The sequence below is a fragment of the Pelodiscus sinensis genome, chromosome 2, assembly GCF_049634645.1.
Source record: "Pelodiscus sinensis isolate JC-2024 chromosome 2, ASM4963464v1, whole genome shotgun sequence".
Lineage (NCBI taxonomy): Eukaryota > Metazoa > Chordata > Testudines > Trionychidae > Pelodiscus > Pelodiscus sinensis.
In genome coordinates, this window is record NC_134712.1 from 45,554,046 (window position 1) to 45,580,734 (window position 26,689).

Consider the following 26,689-nt stretch of genomic DNA (forward strand, 5'->3'; position numbering starts at 1 on the left):
CTAGACGCTTTTTTCCGGCTTTTCCCCAAGCCGGAAAAAAAGCGGCGGACATGTTTATTTAAATCCCGCGGGGGATATTTAAATCCCCCACGGATTTCCCTATTCCAAAGTTGGAAATTAGCATGGCTATTTCGTAATAGGGGCCAGTCTAGACGTAGCCATGCTGTGTCTATACGTTACATGCTACTGTAAGTGTACACACAGTCAAAGCAAACAATAAATCTGACACTATGATGGCAATGAGCGGGCGTAGAGTGATTTGGAATTAAGCAAAAACCTTGTTTGGGTCTTTCTACCAATTAAACAACTCTAGAATGACCATTGCTAACGAGGACAGAATCTCAACGAGTGAAACAACGTTTAAATCCAGATGCTCTAAATTTAACTTGAGATAAAATCTTTCAAAGGAGGAAAGGCCCCAAACAAGAAGTCCCTCAAAGTAATCCCCAAAAAAACCACATTACTAGAATTAGAAAAAATTAAAAAGGTGACTAGCACCTAAACATCAAAGTAAAACCTTGAAGCTATTCCATAAAGAAAATACTAACTATAAAGTAGCCACTGCAAGGTATTTTACAAATCTGGAGACTAGAGCCTGTGTCTGCAGAGCCTAGGGCAGCTGATGTTCCCACAGTGCCTCGAACAGGCCATGCAGAGCCACAAGCAGTGATCACTGTGGAAAGTATGTGCGCCAGCAAATATTGCCCAAGAAATTCAGAGTAGAAGCACTATTTGACCAAGCGCCACATTTAACTTTAAAGAGTGCCCCAGGAAATTTTCTGGACCACAGCATAAACTCTGAACCTGCTACAATTCCAGACTTTACCTCATCTCCTAATCTCTGGTCTCTAATCCCAGCCTGACACTTCCCCTGCCTCATGATTCCATCCTAGTATAGTACTATCTCTGATCTCCAATGCCAGACTGACTTTCACTCCAGCAATTCCTCTGACCCCTGCTCACTGACTACCATTCTCATGCGTAGATCCCAGCCCAGCTCTGACTACCAGGCCAGCTGCTACTGCCCCAGGTTCCTTACAGACATTCTCTCTCAAACCCAAAGGGGTTAAGAAGAAAATGAAGGCGGTTTGTTCAATACTGCTCTATATTTCTTTGGTTCAGGGTACAAGACTAGCTAGGGTACATGTGTAGGTTAAACTGGCAGTATCTGATCAAAGGTACACGCACTCCTAAAGTGAAACATTCATAAGACAGGTCCCTCAGAATATTTTTGCTATTTTGTTTGTGTGGTGATAATATTTTGCATACCAATCAAGGCAGAGTAGTTATATCATTTAAAAGCTGCACCCTTATCTTCATATAACAGGATGTGATGAGTCAGTACCCTATCACTCAAATCTCCACCAATATAGATTAAGTAGGAGCTAACTGGAAGACCAACTTATTGAGCAGAGCTATAGCTGAAGGGCTAATTTGAGAGGAAACCAACACCAGCAGCTTCAATTTACACAGGCAGATTCAAATTTGTCCCAGCTGAATTATTCTGGCATTGTCATACATTTCAAATTACTCATTTTTTTCACCATGTTTAGGTAAGTTTAAAAACTAAAATGCAATAACATGCCATCTGAACAAGTCTTTTAAAATTAGCTGTCAGAAGTATGAGAATACACTTTTGAGACTACACTTTTGTTCCTTATGTGAAAAGAAGTTCTATAAAGAACCTTCTCATGGGAGATTAATGGGCTGCTTCACTTGGATTTGATTAGATCACCACCAACCAATTTAGACTCTAGTTGCCTAGCTATCTTCTCAGCAGGCCCCACCTCTGCTAAGACGACACTTTTTCTTATAATTCTACAATATTTTAATGTACTCACATAGAATAACCTGAAAACAAGATGGATCTACAGATTAGGGTAGCCCTTCATAAACTATTTTCTTTTCTGCAAAGGACACTCACAATCATAAATGAATGGAATGTAGAATGAAAGTGAAAGGTCAAATTGTTTTGGACAACTCAGGAAACATTGACAAATGGAATCTTCCAAGAACTGAAATCTACATCATAATGTCTAGTAAACATGTGAAGAGACTGCCAAATAGAAGGGGTTATCTGTTCTGTAACTCCCTTTGAACCAAGGAACTCTGTCTATCCTTGTGGAAAACAATTTAACTGCCAGGGGACAGGGAAGAAACTCAGTCTCCCAGTTGCCCATCCACTTTAGACTGAAAAGCTTTATGACCAGTGTTCCCTCTAAGGTTTTCCATCCATGAGCGGAATGAATTTGTCTTCGACACCAATATAGAGGTCATGTGCACTTGTTCAGATGTATGCTACCATGGCACCTAAGTTAACAAAATATCTTCCATAACATTTTAAAAAATATATAGAAGAAAGAATACTAAAACAAGGGTTAATTAACAAGGTGCATGACTTTAAATGTTTTTGACATGAAGTCAAATAAAAGGAAAATTAATATTGCAAATTTTTCAGTAGCCAACTTCTTCTGTTTATAGTCCTCTCCTAGATCCCCCCACAGCTGGAGCAGGTGATCTCTCGGTGTCCCTTATGGTAAAACCTGCCTGGACCCTGTGCTGTGATAACAAGAAGGTATTTAAAATATACAGGGTATATACACATTTTACTTCATTAACATACACATTTAAATTCTGACTCTGGGATTGTCTGGTAAACTATATGTTTGCAGACTCCATTCACATAAGCTAATCTTAGCTCACATGAACGTTAGGAATCTTAGTTCATAATAATTACCAAAACATTATATCTAATTTCCTTTTAACGCTATAGAATAGCTGTTAGACTGTGCTTTATATGTATTTTGATAATGATAGGAGGAACAAGTTTCACTTACTAGCCCAGTTGAGAATGAAAAGGGAATAAAGGGGAGAATTACAAACAAAAGACTATTTTAAGGTTCACATCCCTATTTCAGACATGACTAGTTGTCTATCCAATAACCAAATGCTCATCGACTAGTTGCTCCCTCAAAAAGAGGGAGCCGGGGGGGGAGGGGGGGAGAGAGAAGAAGGGGTGCTTCAAAGTAGCAGCACCGCATGGAGCCGCTACTTGAAATGCTGCAAGAGCATGGGGTCAGTGGGGCACTGTGAGTCCCCTGCTGGCCCCATGCTCCCCGCAGTGCTTTCACCTTTGAAGTGTAGCAACAGCCCTGGGGCTGTTGCTACACTTAAAAGGCAGAAGTGCCCCTATCGACTAATCGAATAGTTGATGCAAATTGCATCAACTATTCGATTAGCCAATTAATCAATATTTTACATCCCTAGTCTGAAAGCTACTCTGGTCTGGGCAGGTACTCAGTGGTACCAAGGCATAGTTTTCTGTTACTCAGTTGTATTATGCCACACTATAACAAGTCTACCATACCAAATGAAAAAGCAGATAATTAAATTAAATACAAAAAAAAGATGTCTTTGCAGAAAATTTGCTTACGGACAAAAAAGATAGAGTGGTGGTGAAGGAAGAATGGAAGGCATACCTGTGTATAAATCAATTTACTAGAAAATTTTTGAACATAGAACGACAAAACAAAAATCGGTAAAATATTATTACAGGGACAAGTATTCTAATTACTGTTGCCCTGGCTACTACTATTCCCCCTCTTTCTCCCCCAAAAGATTCTACTTATGGAATGGTTGCTGGAGTGAAACTAGAGGTCCAAGGAGGAGGAAAGTTGGATTTTCTAATGAAATAGAAAAAAATAATATAACAAAAAAGGCTAAAAGAAATCTATTTAAAAAAAATCTAAACTAAAGGATATATGGTTTAAGTTTTGATTTTCAGTCATTCCTCAAATTGTACTTGTTGCTGTACATTTCCTTCTGAGTTTGCGCTATTTGTCAGCAGCCTTACATGACTGTTTCTTTTCTATTACCACTCCAAATCAGCATGAATCTGAGCAAGCTCCAACACAGCAGTCCTCCACCCCATACCTGATATTCTTCCTGTCCATTCAAAACCACTATATAAATCTCCCAAATCATCGTTTCCTCCTTGATTTCCCGGGACCTTTCTAGCTCAATCCTGTGATCCCCAATGGTTCTCTGACCCAGTTACATCACGTACCCATATCTCCTCACTGTGGCTCCAGCTCCACCCACAGCACAAGGAGCAGCCGCCTGCTACGCAGCCCCCGCCAGCTGGGCTGCATGGCACCTTCCAGAGCTGGAGTTGGGGCTGCAGTGACGCTGTCCCTACTGGGGCAACTTCACCACAGACCCAATTCCAGCTTTGGCAGCTGCCACGCAGTCCAGCTGCCCTGTGTGCTGCAACTGGAGCCAGGCCTGGAGGCTGCCCCAGTAGCCAGGAGAAGTGTTCAGAAGTGTCCAGAAACAAAAATCGTGGCTCAAATTAACACATTTCCTTTTTTTTTTTCCTAAGCTATTATACAAAAACTCTAGTGCTAAGAGTCAGTGATGTTGGACACAGCCCAGAGATTAAAACCTGACCAGTGATCCATTTACATATTCTTCTGAGAGTGACTCCTTTCTACACTGGATGTGTATTTTAGTCAGAGGGAAATATGTTGCAGCCTTTATACAGTACTTGCTACCTTCCCAGGCAGCATGGTCACCCTCAGCGCATGGTCCTTCTCTAGGCTCAGTCTGACTGCGGCTAGGCCAAGCCAGTCATTTTCCGTCCTTGCTCAGCCTGCTCTTCAGACTACAAGCCCCAGCTGCCTTTGGGCTGGTTCATTCCTATCACAAGTGAGGCAAAAGTGCACAGGCTGCTAGGGCTTGTAGGTGGCTGCTTCCCTCCAGGGCTGTGGAGAGGAGGAGAACGCCTAGCCCTGCCCAGGTGGGGGAAGGAGAGATGCGAGGCAGGAGAGGAAGGTATCTATGCGTGGCCCTGCTGGTACCATCATGGCTTTCTCAGGACTGCTGGGGCTAGACAGGGATGAGGTGGGTCTGGAGTGTGCCCCCGAGCCAGCTGCGGGGCTGAGGCCTGAGGGAGCCAGTGCCCATGTGAGCTCCAGGTGGGAAGTAGCTGGGGGTTTCCACAAGTGTGCCCCCAGCCCCTGGCTTTGCTGTACGAGTGGGCAATGCCTGGGTCCTGCTCCTGGTGTTGCCAAACCCCGCAGAGCCAGGCAAGCAAGCCGGGAGCCTGCCTGTCTTTTGTGGTACGCAGAGCATGCTCTGCTATGGGCTCTAGATCACCCCTGCAGCCATCTGAACAGTAGAGGGGGGAACGCTGCTGCCATTGGGTTTGCACTTGTGCACTGTTCCTTGCTGCCCTAGACTGGCTGGGGGCCCCTGCTGAAGCGGGGTAAGTTGCCATTGCTGGCTTTGCAATGAACACGAGTCAATTTGCTGTCCTGCATCAAAGCTAGCTGCAACAATCCCGCTGAGAGACCCCTGAAGCAGCAGCCTGCCAGAGGAACCTGACTTTGCCTTTGCAATAGCAGAGGAATATATTGTTCTCGGCTCCCATGGCTCTGGCTCCTGCCGCAGCACATGGGGCAGCTACCCACCATGTGGTCCCACCAGCTGGGCTGCATAGCAGACATCAGAGCAGGAACCTACCATGCCACACACCTTGCAGTAGGAAAGCGAGTGCTGTTGTGGGGCTCTGCATAAGAGGTGGGCAAATGGAGAATTTTTTATGCACGGCCGCGCAGGTGCGCACCTTTGAAGGAACTAGGTTATGACCTTTTCTTAGGATCCTGAAGCAAATTGAATAACGAACCTGAATTCTTCTAACCTATGTCAATCTCCCCGAACTTCCGGCCACATCTACAAAGACACAGATCTTTTCCTTTTCTAACAAGACTGGGACCAGAAGAGGAAAAGTGAATGATCTAATTCTTGTGGATGACATTTATCTTGGATACAATGATAAGAGCCAGTACAGAGGGTAATTCTCATTATAAAAAGCAAAGGGGAAATCTGATGAAAAGGCACCAATTTCCTCCGCTTGAGTGAAAGTAATACACAGGAGGAAAACTTAATACAAAACCAATAAAAAGAAAGCGAATGATCAGGCTCACATGGAGGACACAGCTCTCCATAAACTGTACGTTGTGGTTGCAAACCAGGTCCACGTATTAAAACCCTTCATAAGGCCTAGCTAGGACCTAAATTCCCTCTAAGCTGTGCAGTGGTCCAGCTGCCTAATAAGCCCTGCCCAGGGCACAAAGCTGCCATGAACGGAGCTGCTGCGGCCACAGGAAAGGTGCCTCTCTCCCATGGCCACTGAAGCTCCTTGCTAGGGGCCAGAGGAACAAGCCTCTCACTAGCCATGACAGGTCCATGCTGTGACCAGGAGAGAAATGCCTCTCCCCTGGCTAAGGCAGCTCTACGCTGGAGCCAGTGGAGTGGTATGCTCCTCTGCCCCCAAAAGAGAACTTCTACAACCAGGGGAGAGATGCATTCCTCTGGCCCCAGAATGGAGCTGCTATGGCTGGGGAGAAATGCCTTCTTAAAGTTCACCCCCACTTCCCTCTCCCCCCGTCTCCAGCAGCATGGACCAGCTATAGCTGATAGAAGTGCCACTCCTCCAGCTCAATCAAGCCTCAGGGAAGCCGGAAGCGGGACAGCCCAGACGCCCAGCAGCTGTCCCGCTGCTGGCGTCCTCAGGGGCTTTGCTCCCCATCTCCCTGGTCTGCTGGTCTCCAGCAGACCAGGGAGACTGGGAGCAAAGCCGCGGAGGACCCAGGCGGCAGGACCGCGTTGCGTCTCAGTCCGCCGCCCGCGTCTTCCTGGTCTGCTGGGGTGGGCGGGGGGGGGGGGGGGGGGCAGCTAGTATCCCCCCCCCCCCCCCCCCCCCCGCAGACTAGGCTTTTCTCCAGACGCCTGTGACAAAGCAGTTGGGGCGCTGCCGGTTGGTTCCGCAGCGTCGCTCTGGGCGCTACTGGACCAACCCGGCAGCACCCCAGCTGCTCTGCCCCAGGCGTCCTGATTCAGCCGCTGCTGAGGAAGATAGCATTCCTGTTTAACCTTGTGGCAAACAGGTCAATCACCAGAATGCCTCAAGCTTCAAAGATGACCCACAATACACATCTTAGGGGCCCATTTGTGATGCAGGAAAAAGATCAGGACGCCTGGGGCAGAGCAGATGGGAGCGGCGCTACTGGAGCAACCCAGCAGCACCCCAGCTGCTCTGCCCCAGGCGTCCCCAAGTCAGCTGCTGCTGAAACTGACCAGCGCTGACTACAGGAAGTCCGAGGCAGAGTTGCTCTGCCCCAGGCTTCCTGGAATCAGCTGCTGATCAGTTTCAGCAGCAGCTGACTTGGGGACGCTTGGGGTTCTTAAGTTGATTCTGTATGTAAGTCAGAACTGGCGGTCAGTTTCAGCAGCGGCTGAATCTGGACACCAGTTCCGACTTACATACAGGTTCAACTTAAGAACAAACCTACAGTCCTTATCTTGTACGTAACCCGGGGACTGCCTGTATAGCAGTATATTAACACTGTGGATGGCCAAAGATCCAGACCGAGACAAATGTTTTATTAAATGATCTGATGAACAGTAAAGTGACAATATTTGCAGATTAAATAACATTACATAGGTCAGTGAGGACTAATAAATGAGAAGAATTCTACAGACACAAAGTGTGGTGGACTTAGCAGCGTGGCATCATATGAAACTATGCTAAATGTAAAATAATGCATATTGGAACTACTGGTATACATTGCGGGGCTCTGAACTAACTAACTAAACAAAAGAAGTCATGGGCATTAATAAAAGCTCAGTGAAAATCTTTGAGTCCTGCATGGATACCAAACTTATATCTGTGGAAATTAATTGGCATCCGCAGAGCTGCAGAGTTCTACCTGGGAACCACAGAAGCAAAAAGCAGCAGTATAATGGGCTGTGACTTCCAGAAGCCAGAACCCTATGCTGACATATCCTCCAGAATGGCTGTACTGCTCCCAGTCCTACCTACAGACCCACGAACAGGTGTAGTCACCAGTGTTTCCTCTAAACTGAGCACTTGGGTGGCCACCCAGGAGAGATTCAAGTGCTAACCAGCTGATTGGAAGAGCACCCACAGCTGCCCACAGACGGCAGCATGTGTTTTTATTGGTACTGCACACCTGTATAAGCCTTGGTGCACATAAATTTTATTCTGCAAGTGAATGGAAAAAGTCCTCTGCACTCAAGGCATGACTAAGTAATAACTAGACCTTGCTTGACAGGTATTTGTTTAACCTGTTTTTCCAAACCTCCAAAGACAGAGATTCCACAACCTCCCTACATAATGTGTTACAGTTACAATCCTGATAGTTAAGCAATTTTTTTAAAAGTTCAGCTAAAACTTCCCTTGCTTCAATTTAAGTCTTATCCTTAAAGGTTAAGAACTACAAATTTTCAACTTCACCCATGTAAAAACATACTTGAAAGCTTGTGTCCCTCACCCCTCAGTTTTTTTCCAGACTGCACAAAAGTTTTCTAGAACTTTTAATCATTTCTGTTGCTCTCCTCCGGACTTTCTCCAATTTATCCACACCTCTTTTGAAATGCGGTGCCCAAAACTGTACACAGTACTCCAGCCAAAGTTCTATCAGTGTTAAGGAGAGTAGAAAAATACTCTCTCGTATCTTGCTTATGACACACTTGCAGATTCATTGCAAAATAATGTTCACTTTTTGGCAATAGTATTACATTGCTGACTCATTTAGGCTTGTGATCCACTATAATCCTTTCTTCAGTACTCTATCCTACGCAATCATTTCCCATTTTGTATGTATGTAAATGACTGTTCTATTCTAAGTGGAATATTTTGCATTTGTCCTTATTACATTTTATTCGGTTTACTCCAGACTATTTCTTGGTTTGTCCAGATCATTTTTAATTTTAAACTTCTAAAAAAAAAACCTTGCAACCTTGTCAAACTTGACACTGTATGTAAACTTTATAAATGTACTCTCTATGTCAGTATCTAAATCTTTTACAAAACCAAACAGAACGAGATCCAGGACTGGTCCCTGCAGGACCCCTGCTGATATGCCCTTCCAGCTTGACTGTGAACCACTGATTACCTTCTGGGAACAATTTTCCAACCAATTATGCACTCACCTTGCTCCATCTAGGTTATATTTTTCTAGCTTATTTATGAGAAAGTCACACAATATAGTACCAAAAGCCTTATTAAAGTCAAGATATACCACATCCATCACTTTCCCCCCACCCACAAGGGCTTGTTACCCTGTAAAAAAAAAAGTTATTAGGTTGGTTTGACATGATTTGTTCTTGACAAATTCATGCTGAAGGTAATTGTTCCTTTATTATTTTCTAGGTATTTGCAAATTGATTGCTTATTTGTGCCATTTACTTTCAGAGTACTGAAGTTAAGCTGACAAGTTTGTAATTCCCCAGTTTGTTCTTCCTCTCTTTTTTTAATAGTTTGGAACTGTATTTGCTCTCTTCCAGTCATCTGCAATTTCTCCCCCTTTCGAAGAGTTTTAAACCATAATGGATAATTTGAAGATAGGAAGAGAGAATGCAATGCTAGTGGGAGTTGTAGAACAGCATGGCAAGACACCAGTGTTACTCTTTTTCACATGCTCAGGTCAGCAGTTTCTCTAAGAGTCCCTCTAGAATACAAAGAAAAATCCCCCTGCATCCTTTACCTGAATGTGACTTTAAGAGGCCAGCCATTCAACTGCTTTCTACATCAGCTGACCACCCTCCTTGGCAATAGAGAGAGGACTGCAAGTTTGATGGCTGCCTGTTCTCCCAGCAGTGAAGATGATCCTGCTGCAGAGGGCATTATGCTTACTTTGCAGCTAATGCAAACCCTTTGGATTGTCATCTCCTGGATTCCTGATCAAAGCCTGGGACCTTCTGAGCCTAACAAACGATCCCAGAGCTTCTTCACTAATGGTCGAGAAGGTAAAAAAAGAGTAGGCCAAGAGTTTGAATTAATAATGTGTGTACCTATCTCCTGAGTCACAGGACCATGATCACAGGGTCATTAATTCCAAATTGGGAAAGTCATGAACAGTATGGTTTTACATAATAGTTGTACTGGAATCTAGGAATTCCATTTCTAGGAATCCTTCAATAATTCATTGACAAATTGGTAGCAAATGAATCACTGGCCCTTGGATCACTCTAAATAGTTCAAATCAGTCTTAAAGGATTGTAGGTGTCTGACTTGTTGGCTTAATATAAAGTTCTTAAACAGATCACCAAGCCAACATGATATATAAACACAATAAAAAATGTATTGGCTGTATTTATCTTCCAGATAAATTTTGGGTACTTTTTTAGGAGAGTATACAATATTTCTCTTTTCTTCACATTCTAGGACAGGAACAAACCTGAACATAACTTTACAGCAGTCATGATTTAAAATGCCAATATTTGTCAACAGTTAATATAAGCTACAAATACCACAGGTGTATCCTATCCTTAACACAGGAAATAACTGTGTCAGATATGTTGGTCTGTTAACTATACACATTTAATGAAGTCTACTATTAATTAATACTAAAAAAAGCAGCTCTCCTATAGTGTAACAATAAAACCTGAAAAGTAAAATATAATACAAAAAGTAAGAACTATTAAATCCAAAATGTTATGTGGATAACTCCCCAATTTACAACAGTAACTAATAGTCCTTCTCATACAAGGGATGGAGAAACAAAGGGGAAGAACAAACAACTAAAAGCCTGGACACAGCTTATGTTCTTTCCTCCCAGCCACATATTTACTGTGTGAAGTAAAGAATTAGAAAGAAATTAACAGAGGTTTAAAAAACCAACTCATGCACAGGTTTAGGTCACCTAGCTGTTTCCCTGGCTTCTGCCCAAAAGAGAAAAGGAAAATAAAATTCTATGAACATCATACCTGCCAGAACCATATGATCTGCTTACTATTTCTTGTATAATGACGATAAACGGTGTTCCTTTGCCAGTCTGCTAAATCAACCTCTTGCATGCCACAGAGCATAACCTGAAAAACAAATATTTGACTGCTGGTTCATTATATCATTATAGATGCATATACTATTTGTATTTATTATGTACTCTACAAGAAAGGCATCTGTACAATGAAGATGATACAAAAGTTTTGGTATGAACACAGAACCAAGAACTCAAGCATTCTAATCCAACTCTTCTCTACTCTTCACTTACCTCATTGGGCACCATGAGGATTTGTTAATTCTTCTTTGAAAAGTGCTCTAAAGAGTAAACTCAATAGGGGGCCAATCCTGGGAGATGTTCAGCACACAATTTTATCGCTAAATTCAATTGAGGTCTATGGTGCTCAGCAATTCATCAGAAGCACACAGCATCCTGTAGAAATAATCACTATATAACGGCCCAATTCAGAAGTCCTTACTCAGAGAAAAAAGAACATTGCTTACCTGTAACTAGAGTTCAACAACACTCTGAACAGTCACACCTGTGATATACTGCACCAATTTGTGGTGCCTTGCTCTTTCAACAACATCAGCTAGAGAGGAGTTTATTTCAGGTACCATCAGACATGGGCTGATTGGAGTCAGGGAAGGCCCAATTTGAATAAGTGGTGCTAGATACCCAAGAGCCAGGTCACAATTTCACTTGCACAGAGGAACTGGCTCTTAGGCCAGAGGATGGACACAAAGAACCCCTTTTAAGAATTTTGATACCATTACACTGGAAAAAAAGTGGTCTTCCACGAATGGGTGGACAAAATGCTGAAAATCACTACCAGGGGTGCACTCAATAAAGTAAATGCAAGACCCGATGACCAAAGATGCAGCTAGTGCTCCAAGATCCTCTGGATAGACATCTGCAGGCCAATGACCATATCAAAACCCACTTCCATTTGCTGAAGAAGCAATTCAGATAGAAGGCTTTCTACTTTTGAGTAGTACTCGTTGACCAGACACTGATAACACACTTCCCTCCTTATTCAGTCCTGAAGCAGACACCCAGAGAGATGCAGGGAGATGAATGCAAGATCACGGTTCAACCATGATACTACATGAGGTCAGGAAGAAGAGAATGAGATGGTAGGCTGAACTGACACTGAAAAGGTCACAGAACCAAAACTGTCTCAACCATACCTGGGGAATAAGGATAGGCTTGTCCCAATCCACTTTCAGCTTGATGACTTTCGGAATGATCAGAATACAAAGAAAAGGGTACAGAAAAATCCTCTTCCAATTGAGATGGGAGCACTAGCCAAGGAATCCAGACTGAGGAAGATAGCATTCCTGTTTAACCTTGTGGCAAACAGGTCAATCACCAGAATGCCTCAAGCTTCAAAGATGACCCACAATACACATCTTAGGGGCCCATTTGTGATGCAGGAAAAAGATCCTGCTGAGATGGTCTGAGAGATGATTCTAGGTCCCAGGCAAGTGTTCAGCCATCCATGTGATACTATCCTCAAGGCAGAATTACCGCACCCTGAAGTGAGTTCCTTGCAACAGTTCACATAATACATCAGGGAGATACTGTTAGTAAATATGAGAACCAATAAGCCCCTAACATGGTTCAGAAAGGCCCAGAAAGCCTCATGGTTAGCCAGAAGTTCTAGTATGTTGATATGCAGTGAAGCCTCCTGCCCCGTTCATAGACTCAGAATTTTTAGCAACCCCCTGGTCAAGCAGGTGCAGTGTAGATATATATGTGAGAAAGAACTGCCTCTCTGGACCTGTCTCTCAGAGCCAGTTATCCAGCTACAGGAAGATATAAATTGCCTATTTTGGGGGTATGTTGTTATCATGACTGCACATTTGGTAAAAACACAGAGCAGACAGAAGAGATACCAAAAGACAGCACTGTGTACTGAAAATTGTGCTCTGCCATAATGAACAGGAAGAATTTTCTGTGGCTCAGCAAAACTGCCACATGAAAATAGGTGTTCTGAATGTCCAGAGCAGCAAAACCGTCATTCAGAGACAATGTGGAGAGGATAATCAATAGGATGATCATTGCAAAATTCACGTAGCTGACATATTTGTTGAGGTCTGAAGGTCAAGAATGGGTCTTACTCCTCCTTTGGATTTGGGAACTAAAAAGTACTTGGAATAGAAGCCCTGAGAATTTTCTCCACTGAAGACAGTGGAGAGTGGACGTACTCAAGCAGTATCTCATAAGAGGGGTCCCTGAATAAGGATGGGGAGAGAGGGTGGAAACAAGGAGTAAAGAGGAAATGGACAGCATAGCCTGATCTGATGATGCTTAAGATCCAGCTGTAGTTTGTGACTGATGTCCATAAAAGCAAGCCAGCTGGTCCTTGAACAGAAGTAGGGTAAAGGAACTGATGACTGGACTAGTACTCTCTAGACAAAGGAGTCAAAATGAGCACTTAGGAGATGTTGTAGGAAGGCATATTAACTGGCTGAACCCTGGACACAAATATCTCCTACTCTAGGACCAACGCACCTTTCTGGGATCCTACTGATGGGGGTGGAGTGGGGTGGTGAGGGAGGAGACCAAGCTGCCCAAAAGGGCATTGCAGATAGTACCACTGCTGATACTATTGTCCACTGTGTGATGCTTTTGTACTGCCAGTATGTACACTGCCAAGGGACGTAAGGCAGCCTAGAATCTTTGAAGGAATGAAGAGTCATGGCCACACTGTCAGAAAATAGAACCCAGTCTTCAAAGGGCCCCTGACTCTGTCAGAAGCTTTGTAGCCTGGTTCATATCAGGGGCAATGCCCAAATTCTGAAGCTAGCACACCTTCATGGTCACCATAAACATCATATCTCTGGCTGAAGTATCTATGATGTCTTGTGTAGACTGCAGTGATGCAAACTGTAGACTGCTTGGCCACAAAGCAGCCCTCTGTGATGGATGCCTAAAATTCCTCTTTGCTAGTGTCAGATAGCTGGTCGGCAAACTTAGACTGGGGATGTAAAAAAGTAGGCTTATTGGGTATTCAAGTCAACTACTCACATTCCCCCTGCTTGCTGCCTCTATATCAGGGAAGCAGGAGCCTGTACAGTGAACTGGACATAAGAATAACATTGGCAACCAGCAGATGCCAGGCCAGGGGCCTCTGACATTACTGCAAAATGAGTGCCAACTTTGATATCCAGGATGCTCCATAAATAGCCCCCAATATGGGCCAAGTGATGGACAGTGGAAGGAGGAAGATCCCAATTTTGGTACCGAGGAGCCTTGGGTTTTCAAGGATAAAGGTGGAGCTATTTCTGAGGGGAGAAGTAACTGGTCTGATTTACCTATTGTACAAAATGAAGAAGGAACTGGCGCCAATGGCAAAAACAGTAGTACCATCCATCAGTATTACCCCATTGTTCTCAGTTCTAGGTAGTGATGTAGCTGACAGTGCCATAAGGGAGATCAGTAAGTGTTCCCCAGTAACATAGGAGGAGCTGAATGCAATGGTACCAAGTACTTTATGGTGCCCCTAAACTCTGTCAGAAGCTGGGAATAGGTGACGGGGAGGGATCACTTGATGATTACCTGTTCTATTCAGATCCTCTGGGACACCTGGCATTGACCACTAGGCTAGGAGGACCTTTGGTTTGACCAAGTATGGCTGTTCTCATGTTTCCATTGCCACGGAAGTCCCTTATACCAAAGCTAACATCCACCTCACTTCTACAAACTGCAGAAGGAGAACACGGGGTATTGTGCAGATAGACCCAAGGGTTCAGGAGCCCATCCAGCCAATAGGATTATAAACAATGCAGCCCTTGCAAAGCCCAGGGCCAACAGATGTCGGGATAGAAAAGCACAGGAAGGCTGTTGTTGCCTAGGATTATGACAGCATGGAAACAGTGCTGGAATCACCAGTGGTGGTGCCAGACTTAATAGACATCCCAAGGCCAGAACTGGAGCTGATGATACAGGGTCTCTGACAATCTTGAACAATACTGGGGAGTGGCTGGAGAGAGGCCCCTGTACTATCCCATATGCCAGCACTACTGGCACTGTGCTAAATCCAGGCTCTCTTTGGAGGTGAGGAAAGTCCTCATGATACCTGGAGTGGTCTCGGCTAGTCTTATATGATCTTTTCTTTCATGCACTTAACAGAGTATGGCTCCTCTGTCTCTTAGGAGAGACACCAGGTCGAGAGCACTCTCAGAACCCCTGCATGGCCTCCAGTCTTGGCAATGAAGCAGGCTGCATGGCCTGTTCAAGTAGGAGCTGCTTTAGGCAAAGTTCCCTAGACACCTGAGCCCGCTGTGTCAACAATCTACAAATCAAGCACTGCTCTTTGACAGACCACACCCAAGCACAGCAAGCACTACATGGGAGATCTCTGTGGAGGATTGTTCCCTCACACAATGGACAACACTTAACCCTGGTGAGGATAAATACTTATGTATATCTATCTAACACTGATACTAATTATATACAGAAAAAACACACACCAAAACACTGTGATAGCAGAGATTGTGAAGAACCACACAAATCTCTGACTCTAGCCATAGGTGATAAGGATGAACTAACAAGGGTTGAGGTGGCACTCGCTCACACAGCCAATGGTGGGGTTATGAACCCAAGGTGCAAGCGGCACCTCTTTGGGGTACTGCTCAGTAAAATTCTCCCTTCCCCGTCTCTAAACCATTAGCTTACTGACTACTATTGTCATGTCCAATTATTCCTTGTACTGCAGAAGTTTTTGGGAACACTATACAAGAATCAAGGGCTCGCTATGCTAGGTTCTGTACAGATACACAATGAAGAAACAGTGCCTCTCCTGAAGAATTCTCAAGGCAGGTTCTTGTTACTCCATTCTCACAGTCTTATACAACACTTCAATTCTTTTGTCTGCAGAGTTAGCAGTAGTTTCCAATGGTGAGTGGGTGCTCTGTACAACATGGGAGATGATGTGTACTAGAGGTGATGGAGGTGCTAGACTGAAGCGGGTTCTGTAAAGGAATGAGGGGATGAGGAGGCAGCAGTGGAGGACTGCTGGTCAAATGGAATTAAAAGTGGTGTTTAAACTCTTATTCTGACATCACAGTATGCTCCAAGAAAATTCCACTTTAGTTTGGGGAATCCATAGCTGAATTCTGTGACTAGCAGGATCCAATAAACCTGTGTCTGCTCGTCTTCAAATATTGCTTCATTGCAAAAGAGCTTAGTGCATGCAAACATGGGGGGAGGAAATAGCTATATATAGGACTCAGCAGTAGGGAGCAGAGTTTTTCATTATACAGGCAGTCCCCGGGTTACATGGATCCGACTTACATTGGATCCCTACTTACAAACGGGGCGAGGCAACCCCGCACTAGCTGCTTCCCCCCAGCAGACCAGGGAGATGCGAAGCTAGCGCCCCCACCCCCTCCCAGCAGACCAGGGAGACGCAGAGCGGCTTTTCTCAGCAGACACCTCAGCTTGAGAATAAAGGACTGAGGGAAGTGAGGTGTGGGAGAATAAAACTGAGCTCTGGAGAAATGTTTGGCTAGAGTTTCCCCTACAATATTGTACCAGTTCTGACTTACATACAAATTCAACTTAAGAACAAACCTAGAGTCCCTATCTTGTACGTAACCTGGGGACTGCCTGTAAACTCTTATGTCACTGCTCCTGGATTCTAGCAACCACTGAGTTTCAGCAATTTGCTATGACATCAGGCCATTATCTCGGGGCAGTAGCTGAAAGTCCTGACTTAGTTTCATAGAAAATATATAATTAAATGTTAACAGTACATTACATAAATCAGATTATGTGAACCTTTTCATTCATCAACACATATACCATTACAAAATAAATCCTCACCTCCAACTCCTTTTCATCAAAATACTGTAGCCACTGAAGAGGAACAACCTCGTTAAAACCATCAAGGAAAGCTTTAGTTTGATCTCTTACTCCCCTAGAAAAACGCCATTCTGCCATTAGGCTGGAAAAAAGAAATTTGTAGAGAAAATAAGAAATGTGCTGAGAAAGTTTCCCCTTTCACACATATTGGATTCCGATTCTGCTCCCTCTTATGCTGGTATATCTCTGTAGACAAGGGAGTTATTACAGATTTAATCCAGTATAACAGAGCAGAATCAGGTCCACAATGTTATACAACACTAAATTCAGAGCGGTATCTTGATCTGCTAGTCTACAATTTGAACTATCAGAGTTTCAGGGCTGTGCTACCACCCTTCAAGATGAAAATTCTTAATAAAAAAGAGACACAAGGTGTTTAGGAACAGTGTCTGAGTTACCTTAAAATTACTATAAACTGGTATGCCAATGGGAAAAGTCTGCCTCATACTATGAGTTTTGGGGTATTTGGGAGTTTTTGGTTTTTTGGGTTTTTTTGAATGTCACGAATGGGAGCTGTAAAGGAGAGTCTAACTTACCTGGAAAGCAAGGAAAGAGTTAAGCTAACCTTAAAACTCTGCACCTGAGGGCTTTGGGCATTGAATCAATGAAATGCAGCTAAAGAATTTCAAACTGAAGAGAGCAATCGCTTTTTTTTGAGACAGAGGGGAATCTTCTCCACCCATGGAGGGGAGAGATGAACTCTCCCAAAAGTAGATCCCCTGGCTTCATCAAAATGTGAGAGCAGGGAAAATTTTAGGTAGTCCTTTTGGATATATTGTTTTCCTTGTTTGGGGTTGGGGATTATGTCTGAGCTGGTTATTTTTTTCTCTCTCTCACTCTCACTCTCACTCACTCACATTATAGACCAGGGAAAATCCCTGAGTTTATTCCCATTCTTGGCTTTTTAACACTGTCATTTACTATGCTTCCAACAATAGTCTTGTTTTAATAATAAAAGTGTTTTCTTTTGTTAACTGATATTGGTTGATCTGTGTGTCCTTAACTTACATGCCTAGTTGAAACCATGTTACCTGAGAGAAAGTAGAGTCTCATTGTTCTTTGTGGGAGTGTTTCTTGATTGTCCTTGGGGACAGGAAGTTGAGGAGGGGGGTTGCATCAGGGAGGGGATTCCAAGTAGTTTCTTCTCTGGAAAAGGATTTTTGTTGCCTTTGTTTTTATTTTTATTTAACGCTTGGTGGCAGCGATTGCCGGATTTCAGGAAAACTGAAACCGGAAAAGTGTTGGGTAGGTTTTTTGTTTGTCTCTTGGAATTGCAGAGACAGGATCTTACAGAGGTTTTAATTTGCTAGCCAACCCACATTACCTACACTCAAAGTGCCAGTTGGGGAATTCAGCTGACACACAGAGAGAGGGGGTAAAGTAGAGGAGGGAAATGCACTTTCAACTGAAATAGTTTAGCCTTTTGCAAATGCAAAGATTAGGGAAAATACATCATTTGACCAATGTTAATTAAAAACATGCAGCCATTTCATAGAGAAACTTCAAGCTTTAGAGCAGTGACTTTATATCCAGCAGGGGCATTTGGAGAAGAATTGCTATGATGTCAGAGTTGGCTTTCACTATCCCAATGAAAATTTTCTAAATTAAGCCAAGTTAAGAGACTCTAAACTCACACAAACTCAGAGACTTCCCCACACAGCAACTCCGAGTGCTCCAGCCCAGGAGTGCAGAATTAAGAAGGGTTTTCTTTGCAACTGCTCCTACCAGCTGCTGAGGGCAGCTGCTGAGCTGAGAACAGGAACTGAGCAGGTGTCAATCTCCTGTACTTATAGTGTTCGCTGTGCTGACATCCAGGTAACGAGAGAAAGAATGAGGCAAGTGCTACACTGGAACGCACAAACTGGGGAGTAAGGGTAGGTATAGATGGATGGCCAAGGAAAGAAGGAGCTGCAGGAAATGAGTGGCACAGGAGCAGAAGGAGGATACGAGTTATGGGGAGGAGCAAATAGGTAAATAAGAGCAGAGAAACATTAGTTAAGACAGTGGTGGTATAACAGAAGCAGAGGGAGAGGGCTTGGATAGGATCAGAGAGGGAAAAGGGCAGGAGCTTGCAGGGGGCAGGAAAGAACAGAGGTACACTGACAGGAAAGGGTTAAAGGCAGAAGTGCCTACAACTACTCCCCCCCATTTGTCACACAGATATCAGAAGTCACAGATTCTGTGACATTCTGGTACCTCCATGACTTCTACAGTGGCCAGGTGATCTCAGGGACTATCACACCGGCCACAGGTGCAGAGTTGCTCTAGCTAACTACTGGGGTGGCCACAGGGGCCAGCTGTACCAGCCACTGCTCAGGCAGTCCCTGGGCCCAGCCACATTGTCTACTGCTCAGGTAATCCTAGGAACAATTACCCAAAACCTTCTATATAGCAAATGGTGTGGCTGGCTCCAGGGACCAACTAAGAAGACCCTGGGGCAGCCAGAGAAGCTGCTGCTGTTCTAGCAACTCCTGACAGCAAGTATTGCTGCCCCTCCCAGCAGCAGGTCAGAGGCACCCATCTCCACCCAAGAGGAAGCCCCTCCAAGATTCAGTTGGAGTACTTATAATATAAATCATGGATAAGCCAAGGAGATTACTACCCATCACTTGTCCATGACTTTTACTAAAAAAAAAACACCCCATGACTAAAATGTAGCTTCATCTATAACCACTATTAAATCAGGAACTGAATCCAGGTGTGCCCAAGTCTTTATATCCCTTTACTGTCAGAACAGCTGTGAACTCAGTCAAAATGTGTCTGTCCCCATTTGAATTTGAAACCTCAAAGTGTCATGTAATTTGTATATAGTTCACATTATACGCCCAGACCCCTCTATACACTACCTAAGTCATGAGTCACTAGGAAATTAAAAACAAAAACAGAAATAATCCTATTTGGTAAAATATACAAAGTTATCATGTGTGAAATCTACATTCAGTAAAGCTCTCCCAGACTTGATAAAGAAGAAGGGGGAGAAAGCAAACATTAGGTTGGCTTTCTGCATAATTAAGTATGTAGGGGAAAATATTCATACATTTGCCAAATAAAGACTGACTAAAACAACAGAAGAAAATTTAAAAATAGCACTATTTTAAATTTCTGTAACTGCCTACCCAATGTATTCTTCTTTGTTTTCCTCAGTTACCATGATATTTGAGCCTCCTGATTTCAGTTCATGAGAAGTAACTTTTCCCAAAAGCTCCATGTCAACACAAAAGTACATTTCTAAATTACACTCTTCAATATTATTGTCCCTGTGGTAAGAAACAAGCAAAAGAAAAATCAAACAAATATAAACATTTAAATATTTTTAAACTATTAACACCTGAAAAAACTCTACAAACCTTATCCAAATTAGGGAATTATAAAATTCAGTATCAATTGACTCCAAATCTTTAATAGTGAGTTTCTTACTTAGCATGCGCTTGTAGAACGGCAGAGAAAAACCAGTGTCAATAAATTTGCCATGAAACAATGCCTGTAGAGGGAAGAAAAAAATCAATGATAATTCAACTCAGTTTTGCATGGCTTTAGTAACCTTTGGGAAAATAAATTCCCTAAATATGGGATGAAAAAACCACCACTAGGAATAGCACTTAGGAGTTTCCCCTCCAAAAATCCCACATAAAATAGTAGGTATAAATAAACCAATTTAACGGATATTTTGTTTGGCTTTATAATTATGTAAGCTGGAAATTCTTAGGTATATTATTTTCTAATGTAACAGTAAGCCTGACAGAAAACATCTAACATTTATTTATAAACTATATTGGCATGTGTGTAAACCAGAAGCGGGCAATAATTGTTGATGGGGAGCCACTCCAAGATTTTGGTAAGTGGAGAGATGTATGGTCTGGGATCAAGGTTGGGTGCAGAAGAGAGCTCGGGGTGGGGAACTGAGGTAAAGGAGAGGATTCTGGCCTGGGTGATGGATGTAGGAGGGGATGCAAGGTCCGAGGAGGAGTTGTAATCTGGGGTGAGAGAGGGGGAGTGCAGAGGGTTTGATCGTGACCTGAGGCATGGAGTTGGGGTGCAGGAGTGGGAGGAGCTGCAGAGGCAGGCACTGGCTGGGAGGCACTTACTTAGGAAGCTCCCAGCCAGCAGTCCAACAGGACCATCAGGCAGACTCCCTGCCTGCCGCAGCCCCAGGTTGCTCAAAGCATCTGGCTGCTCCATTTGCCTCTTGGTGCCTGCCACAGTCTCTCACCTCCCATTGGTCAGTGCTGGGAGTAGAGGCAATACACAAAGTCTCTCTCCTGTCCTCTACCCTGCCCTGCCTCCAGGTGCAGAGAGGCACATGGAGCAGCTAGATGCTTTGAGTGGCCTGGGGATCCCAGCAGGATGGACTGGGCCAGATTCAAAGGCTTGACTGGCCAGATTTGGTCTATGGGCTGTATCTTGCCCCTCCTCCCAATATATACCAACTGTCACTTGATTTTCTTAGGGTGCTACTGCTCTATCTAGAAAAAAAAGAAAATTATTAATATCAAAAGATTGAGTTTTTAAATACTGAAATGCTCCTGGAAGAGAGTCCACATTAGTCAATTAAATAGACTTTAGAAATTTGACCCTTTGATGTAAATCTTTTATAGCCATACCTATTTTTTGAGACAGAGACAGAGAGATTGATTCTGCTCTGGTTATTAATTCTACTTGTTCTTTACACAGCAATAACATTCAAAAAGTGCTAACCACTTAAAAACAAAAACACAATTTCTCTTCTGTGAAACCCTCAATGGCCCTTGATTCTGACCCATTCAATTTTACTAACACGATTAATTTCCCTCTTTTTAGATTAAACATACACAAAGTGACATACTTTTTATTCTTAGCAAATGCTTTCCTATCTTTAGATACATAGTCTTTTTATATCAAAATATCAAGTTCCCAATCTCATTTTTGTTCATTACTCAGATCTTGATTATACATTAGGATTGTAAACTCTGATGATTATATTTACTTGGCACAGAAAGAATGCTTTAAAAAAACAGCTGGCATTTCATTATTGATGACTGCTGATAAAAAAGTTTATGATCAAAAGTTAAGAAGCTCTCTAGACCTGCCAGAGGGCTAAAAAGCTACATTTCAACTTACAGACTTTTAAAACTACAGGCTGTCCCCGGGTTACATACAAGAGAGAGACTGTAGGTTTGTTCTTAAGTTGAATCTGTATGTAAGTCGGAACTGGCGTCAGCCGCTGCTGAAACTGATCAGTTTCAACCGCGGCTGAATCTGGATGCCAGTTCTGACTTACATACAGATTCAACTTAAGAAACCCAGGCGTCCCCAAGTCAGCTGCTGCTGAAACTGATCAGCGGCTGATTCCAGGAAGCCTGGGGCAGAGCAACTCTGCCTCGGGCTTCCTGTAGTCAGCGCTGGTCAGTTTCAGCAGCGGCTGACTTGGGGACGCCTGGGGCAGAGCAGCTGGGGTGCTGCTGGGTTGCTCCAGTAGCACAGCTCCTCGGCGCTACTGGAGCAACCCAGCAGCACCCCAGCTGCTCTGCCCCAGGCGTCCTGATTCAGCTGCTGCTGAAACTGACCAGCAGCGGCTGAATCAGGACGCCTGGGGCAGAGCATGTGGGGTGCTGCTGGGTTGGTCCGGAGCGGCGCTGCGGGACCAACCCGGCAGACCCCAGCTGCTTTGTCACAGGCGTCTGGAGAAAAGCCTAGTCTGCGGGGAGGGGGGGGGGGGTACTAGCTGTATCCCCCCCCCCCAGCAGACCAGGGAGACGGGGGTGGCGGGACCGCCCAAGTCCTCCACAGCTTTGCTCCGTCTCCCTGGTCTGCTGACCTGGGAGACGCGGAGCAAAGCTGCAGAGCACGCGGGCAGCAGGACAGTCCAGGCGCGCCGTGGCTGTCCCACTGCTGGCGTGCTCCGAGGCTTTCCTCCCCATCTCCCTGGTCTGCTGGTCAGACCATGGAGACGGGGAGCAAAGCCTTGGAGCACGCCCGTAGCGGGACATCCCAAGCGTGCCTGGGCTGTCCCGCTGTGGGCGTGCTCCAAGGCTTTGCTCCCCGTCTCCCTGCAGAACAGGGAGACGGAGAGCAAAGCCGCGGAGCACGCCCGCAGAGGGACAGCCCGGGCGCGCTTGAGCTGTCCCCCTGCGGGCGTGCTCCGCGGCTTTGCTCCTGTCCCCCTGGTCTGCTGGGGGTGTCCAGCAAAGCCGCTGGACCCCCCCAGCAGACCAGGGACACCCGAGCAAAGCCGCTGCCTGGGCGGCTTTGCTCGTTTGTCTGGGAGCAAAGCTGCCGCTAAGCGGCGGCTTTGCTCGGGTGTCCCTGGTCTGCTGGGGGGGAGGGTCCAGCGGCTTTGCTGGACACCCCCAGCAGACCAGGGAGACTGGGAGAAGCTTTTCTTGCCCCGGAGGACACGGGTGGCGACCTGCCGCCCGTGAGCTCCAGGGTGAGAAAAGCCCCGTTCGTAAGTGCGGATCCGTGTAAGTCGGATCCACGTAAGTCGGGGACTTTGCCTGTATTCATCCTATTATTATATGCCTGTATTCATCCTATTATTATATGCCAGAGAAGTTAAGTTTTGATGAACATTTCACTACTCAACTTCATACAGATTTTGATTAAAGATTGCTTGTGTTTAAATATCCATCAGCTCTTAACTTTGACCTAGTTTACTTCTATTTTTCTTTCCTACAGTAGGCCAATGATCCTCACCTTGTTTTCCCTAATAATCTCTTCTCACAAATGTCAGCATTTTTCACACTGACTTGTATGTTTGAAGTGACCTTAAAAAATGGTATACTTTACAATTACCTCATTCAAATCACATCTAACAAATTACTTGTGCATTACATCTACCAATCCAGGAATATTTAATTTCAGAAAAGAAAACCTAATTATCAAGTAGACTACCATCTTGGATTTGAATAAGTATCTATACCAGTGGGACTGGTAGGTCTTTTAAGATTGCCTCACATTTTCCACTAAGACCAGGACACAACCATAGGGAAAAGACAGGACTGAGACAGCAACATGAAGAAGATGGGACAGAAGGGTTCCAGCACAGGATACACAGAGGTCTCTAACTAATATGACAAGCCCTGCCACAGCTTAGGATAGAAGCCAAGTTTGAGCCTCCGCATTCCTCTGCTGTCAGCAAATACCTGTAAACTGAACTGGCACGTGAATTTCTGTAGTGCTGTTCCACACAGATGACAACAATATAATATTGCTATCAATTACATTCTTAACTCAAGTAGCAGAGGTCTTTATGGTAACCCTAATGACTTCATATCTGCTGCTGACTCATGTTGGTATCAGCAGGCGCTGATAAATCATTGAGGCATCAGTATGATACCAGAGGGAATCTGTATTTTGAAAACCTACAAAATGACACAACTGAACCTCCCTGAAATCCACTAAAAATCCTATGTAGAAAGAACATTAAGCCTGCAAAGTTAAGCCCTCAAAATTTAGGAAATGTCAAAGTTAAGGCTGTCTGTGTAAACTCAATTCAGCCCCCTGGTGCATATGTATTATGATACAGTTTTTAAGTATACGTGTATACTTTTGCTGTAGCTTACGTAAGCTGGAGAGCCTTCCTGGGAAGATTTTGGACAGATTTAAAAGAAGGTATTTATTCAGACAGCCAAATGATGTACATGAAAAAAAATAAAGTTAACATTCTATATCAAGTATCTGCATCAAACTTAGACTAACATTTTGATACTACAGAATTCTCTTCTGCTCACAAACCTTATGTTCATCCTCAGGAATCTTATGAATGTTAGAAATATTTATTGTTAATGAATGATTCCGGATCAACAACATTACATACTTAAGTCTTCTATTTAGCAAGTACTGAAGTAATCTTGGGGAAAATATAAGCAGATAAATATATTTTGTTTCTGTAACAAATTTAAAATTAACCAAAACAATAAAAAATAAAACTTTTAGAATTGAACTTACCATAGCAATAAAGCGCCCAATAAAACAGAAATATGAAAGATGATCTGGATTAATTGTTGATGCTGGATTTATCTGCAGACAGTAGTTGCTCTTGCCAGCATATTCAAATAGACAGTACATAGGGTTTAGAACTTCATGGGAAAGCAAGAAAAACCACTCTCTAAACAAAATAAAAAACAACAACAACAAAAAAAGAGAATATCCATAAAAAAAATCTGTGTGTGTTATACAGCTTCCTACAAATGGATAAGCAAAATGGTCTAAACATGGGTAAACCAAAAAAAAAAATTATTCCCACTATTGCATTAGAAATAATGCAATACATGCCACTGTGTATGTACTACAAACATAAAAGGCAATACAAATATTAATACTTGAAAGTCCAGTTCTCAAAAGATATTAAGTGTCAAGTTCCTATGCAGTCTTAGCTCTCACTTCTGAGTCTGCATTATGATACAAACTTTAATTATATTACTATGTATTATATTTCCTGCACAGAACCGTTGCCTCAATAACTACTGGAATGAGCAGGTTCTCAATATTTTATTTTCCTCATCATTAAACATGTGGCCCCATGCCTTATTTACTGCACATCATTCACACCCTATGATGAATACAGAACTAATAATTACTTAATGAGTTTTTCCTTGGTGTACATTATTTCAGTATCTGATTATCACAAACTATATGTGAATTTATCTTCACAATACTCCTGTGACATAAGGTGGTGTTATCACTCCCATTTAGAGATTGTAAACTACGGCAGAAGTGACATTAAAGGCCAACAAAGTGTAATTTGGGTGTCCAGTCTTAGAGGCCTACAGCCTGATTTTCAGAGAATATAGAACTTCATTTATCCAGAGAAATTTCCTTTGATCGCAGTTGCTATTGCATGTACACAGAACTTCTCACACTGAGCAACTTCTCACACTGAGCACACAGGAAAAGGAGTTACTACCTAAGTTCCTTCTTAAGGCACATAATTGGCTATTAAATGCTGTGCAGGCTCTCAAGGTTGCAACTAGGGATGCGAATGAATAGTCAACTATCTGATAAACAAATGCTTATCATATGCTAGTCGACATCTGCCCCTCCCCCCTTGCTGCTTCTATCAAAAACATGGCCCAGGCTGCTTGCGGTGTTTCAAAGCAACAGCACCATGTGGAGCCTAGGATCAGCTGGGGACTCGCTTGCTGACTCTGGGTTCCACGCAACGCTGCCATTTTGAAAAGCCACGGGCGCTTTTGCCTTTGAAATACAGTGGGGCTGTTGCTACATTTCAAAGGCAGAGGAGCCCTTATCGACTAACTGAATAGTTGCTGCAAATGGCAATTATTTGATTAGCCAATTAATCAAAGTTTTGCATCACTAGCTGCAACAGGGAAAAATGCCTCTCTCACAGCCCCAGACCTGCTGCAGTGGGGATTGTACCCCTTCCCCTGCCTAACACTACCCAAGCCCAGACATGACACAGCTGGGGGAGAGGAGCCCTCCCCTGGCCTCACCCCAACTACAGGAGAGGTGCCTTTCTACAGAGGCCAGATGAAAAATCGTTTCCACTTTGCCAGATAAATGTCACAAGTGAAAGCTTTCCGACTTCCTAACAGAACTTCCCTGAGGCTGAATACTGAAGCTCCAATGAGTTCAATCATGGAGTGTCCAACCTGTGAGGTGGAGTGACTCCAGGTTGGGGGTTACAGCCAGCCGTGGTGCAACATGATGAGGTCCAGGTTCATTGGAAAGGCTACTAGTTTGTCCACTGGTAGATTCAACCATGGGGTGAACCAATGCTGGCAGGCCACGCTGGCATTACAAGGATCAATAAAGCCCTGTCCTAATGGACCAGGACTTTGCATATGAGAAGAAAATGTGGGTCATCTATAGGAGGTGAAAAGTGTTTGAGATGGAGCCTGGACTGTGGTTCAGAAAAGAGCAGAACTGTTAGCGCTTCCTATTGCTCCGTGTCGCAAACAAGTCTATATAGGGAGAGCTCCACCTATGGAAAAGTCATAAGGGCAATGTCCACCCTGAGGGGCCATTCATGACTGTGGAATGAGTGGCTGAAGCAACTGGCTAACTTG

General features: G+C 43.8%; 1 protein-coding gene across 4 annotated transcripts in view; it reads right to left on the bottom strand.

The window, feature by feature from the left end:
• WWP1 (WW domain containing E3 ubiquitin protein ligase 1) overlaps nt 1–26,689 on the bottom strand; it is a 162,124-nt gene that overhangs the window by 6,261 nt on the left and 129,174 nt on the right. For all 4 annotated transcript variants that reach the window (XM_006112979.4, XM_014581648.3, XM_075920431.1 and 1 more), the window contains 5 exons: nt 24,609–24,768; nt 20,030–20,163; nt 19,799–19,939; nt 16,644–16,764; nt 10,795–10,899 (listed from right to left, as the gene is read on the bottom strand). In XM_006112979.4, coding sequence (XP_006113041.1) covers nt 10,795–10,899; nt 16,644–16,764; nt 19,799–19,939; nt 20,030–20,163; nt 24,609–24,768 — 661 coding nt within the window. The remainder of the gene's footprint in view (nt 1–10,794; nt 10,900–16,643; nt 16,765–19,798; nt 19,940–20,029; nt 20,164–24,608; nt 24,769–26,689) is intronic.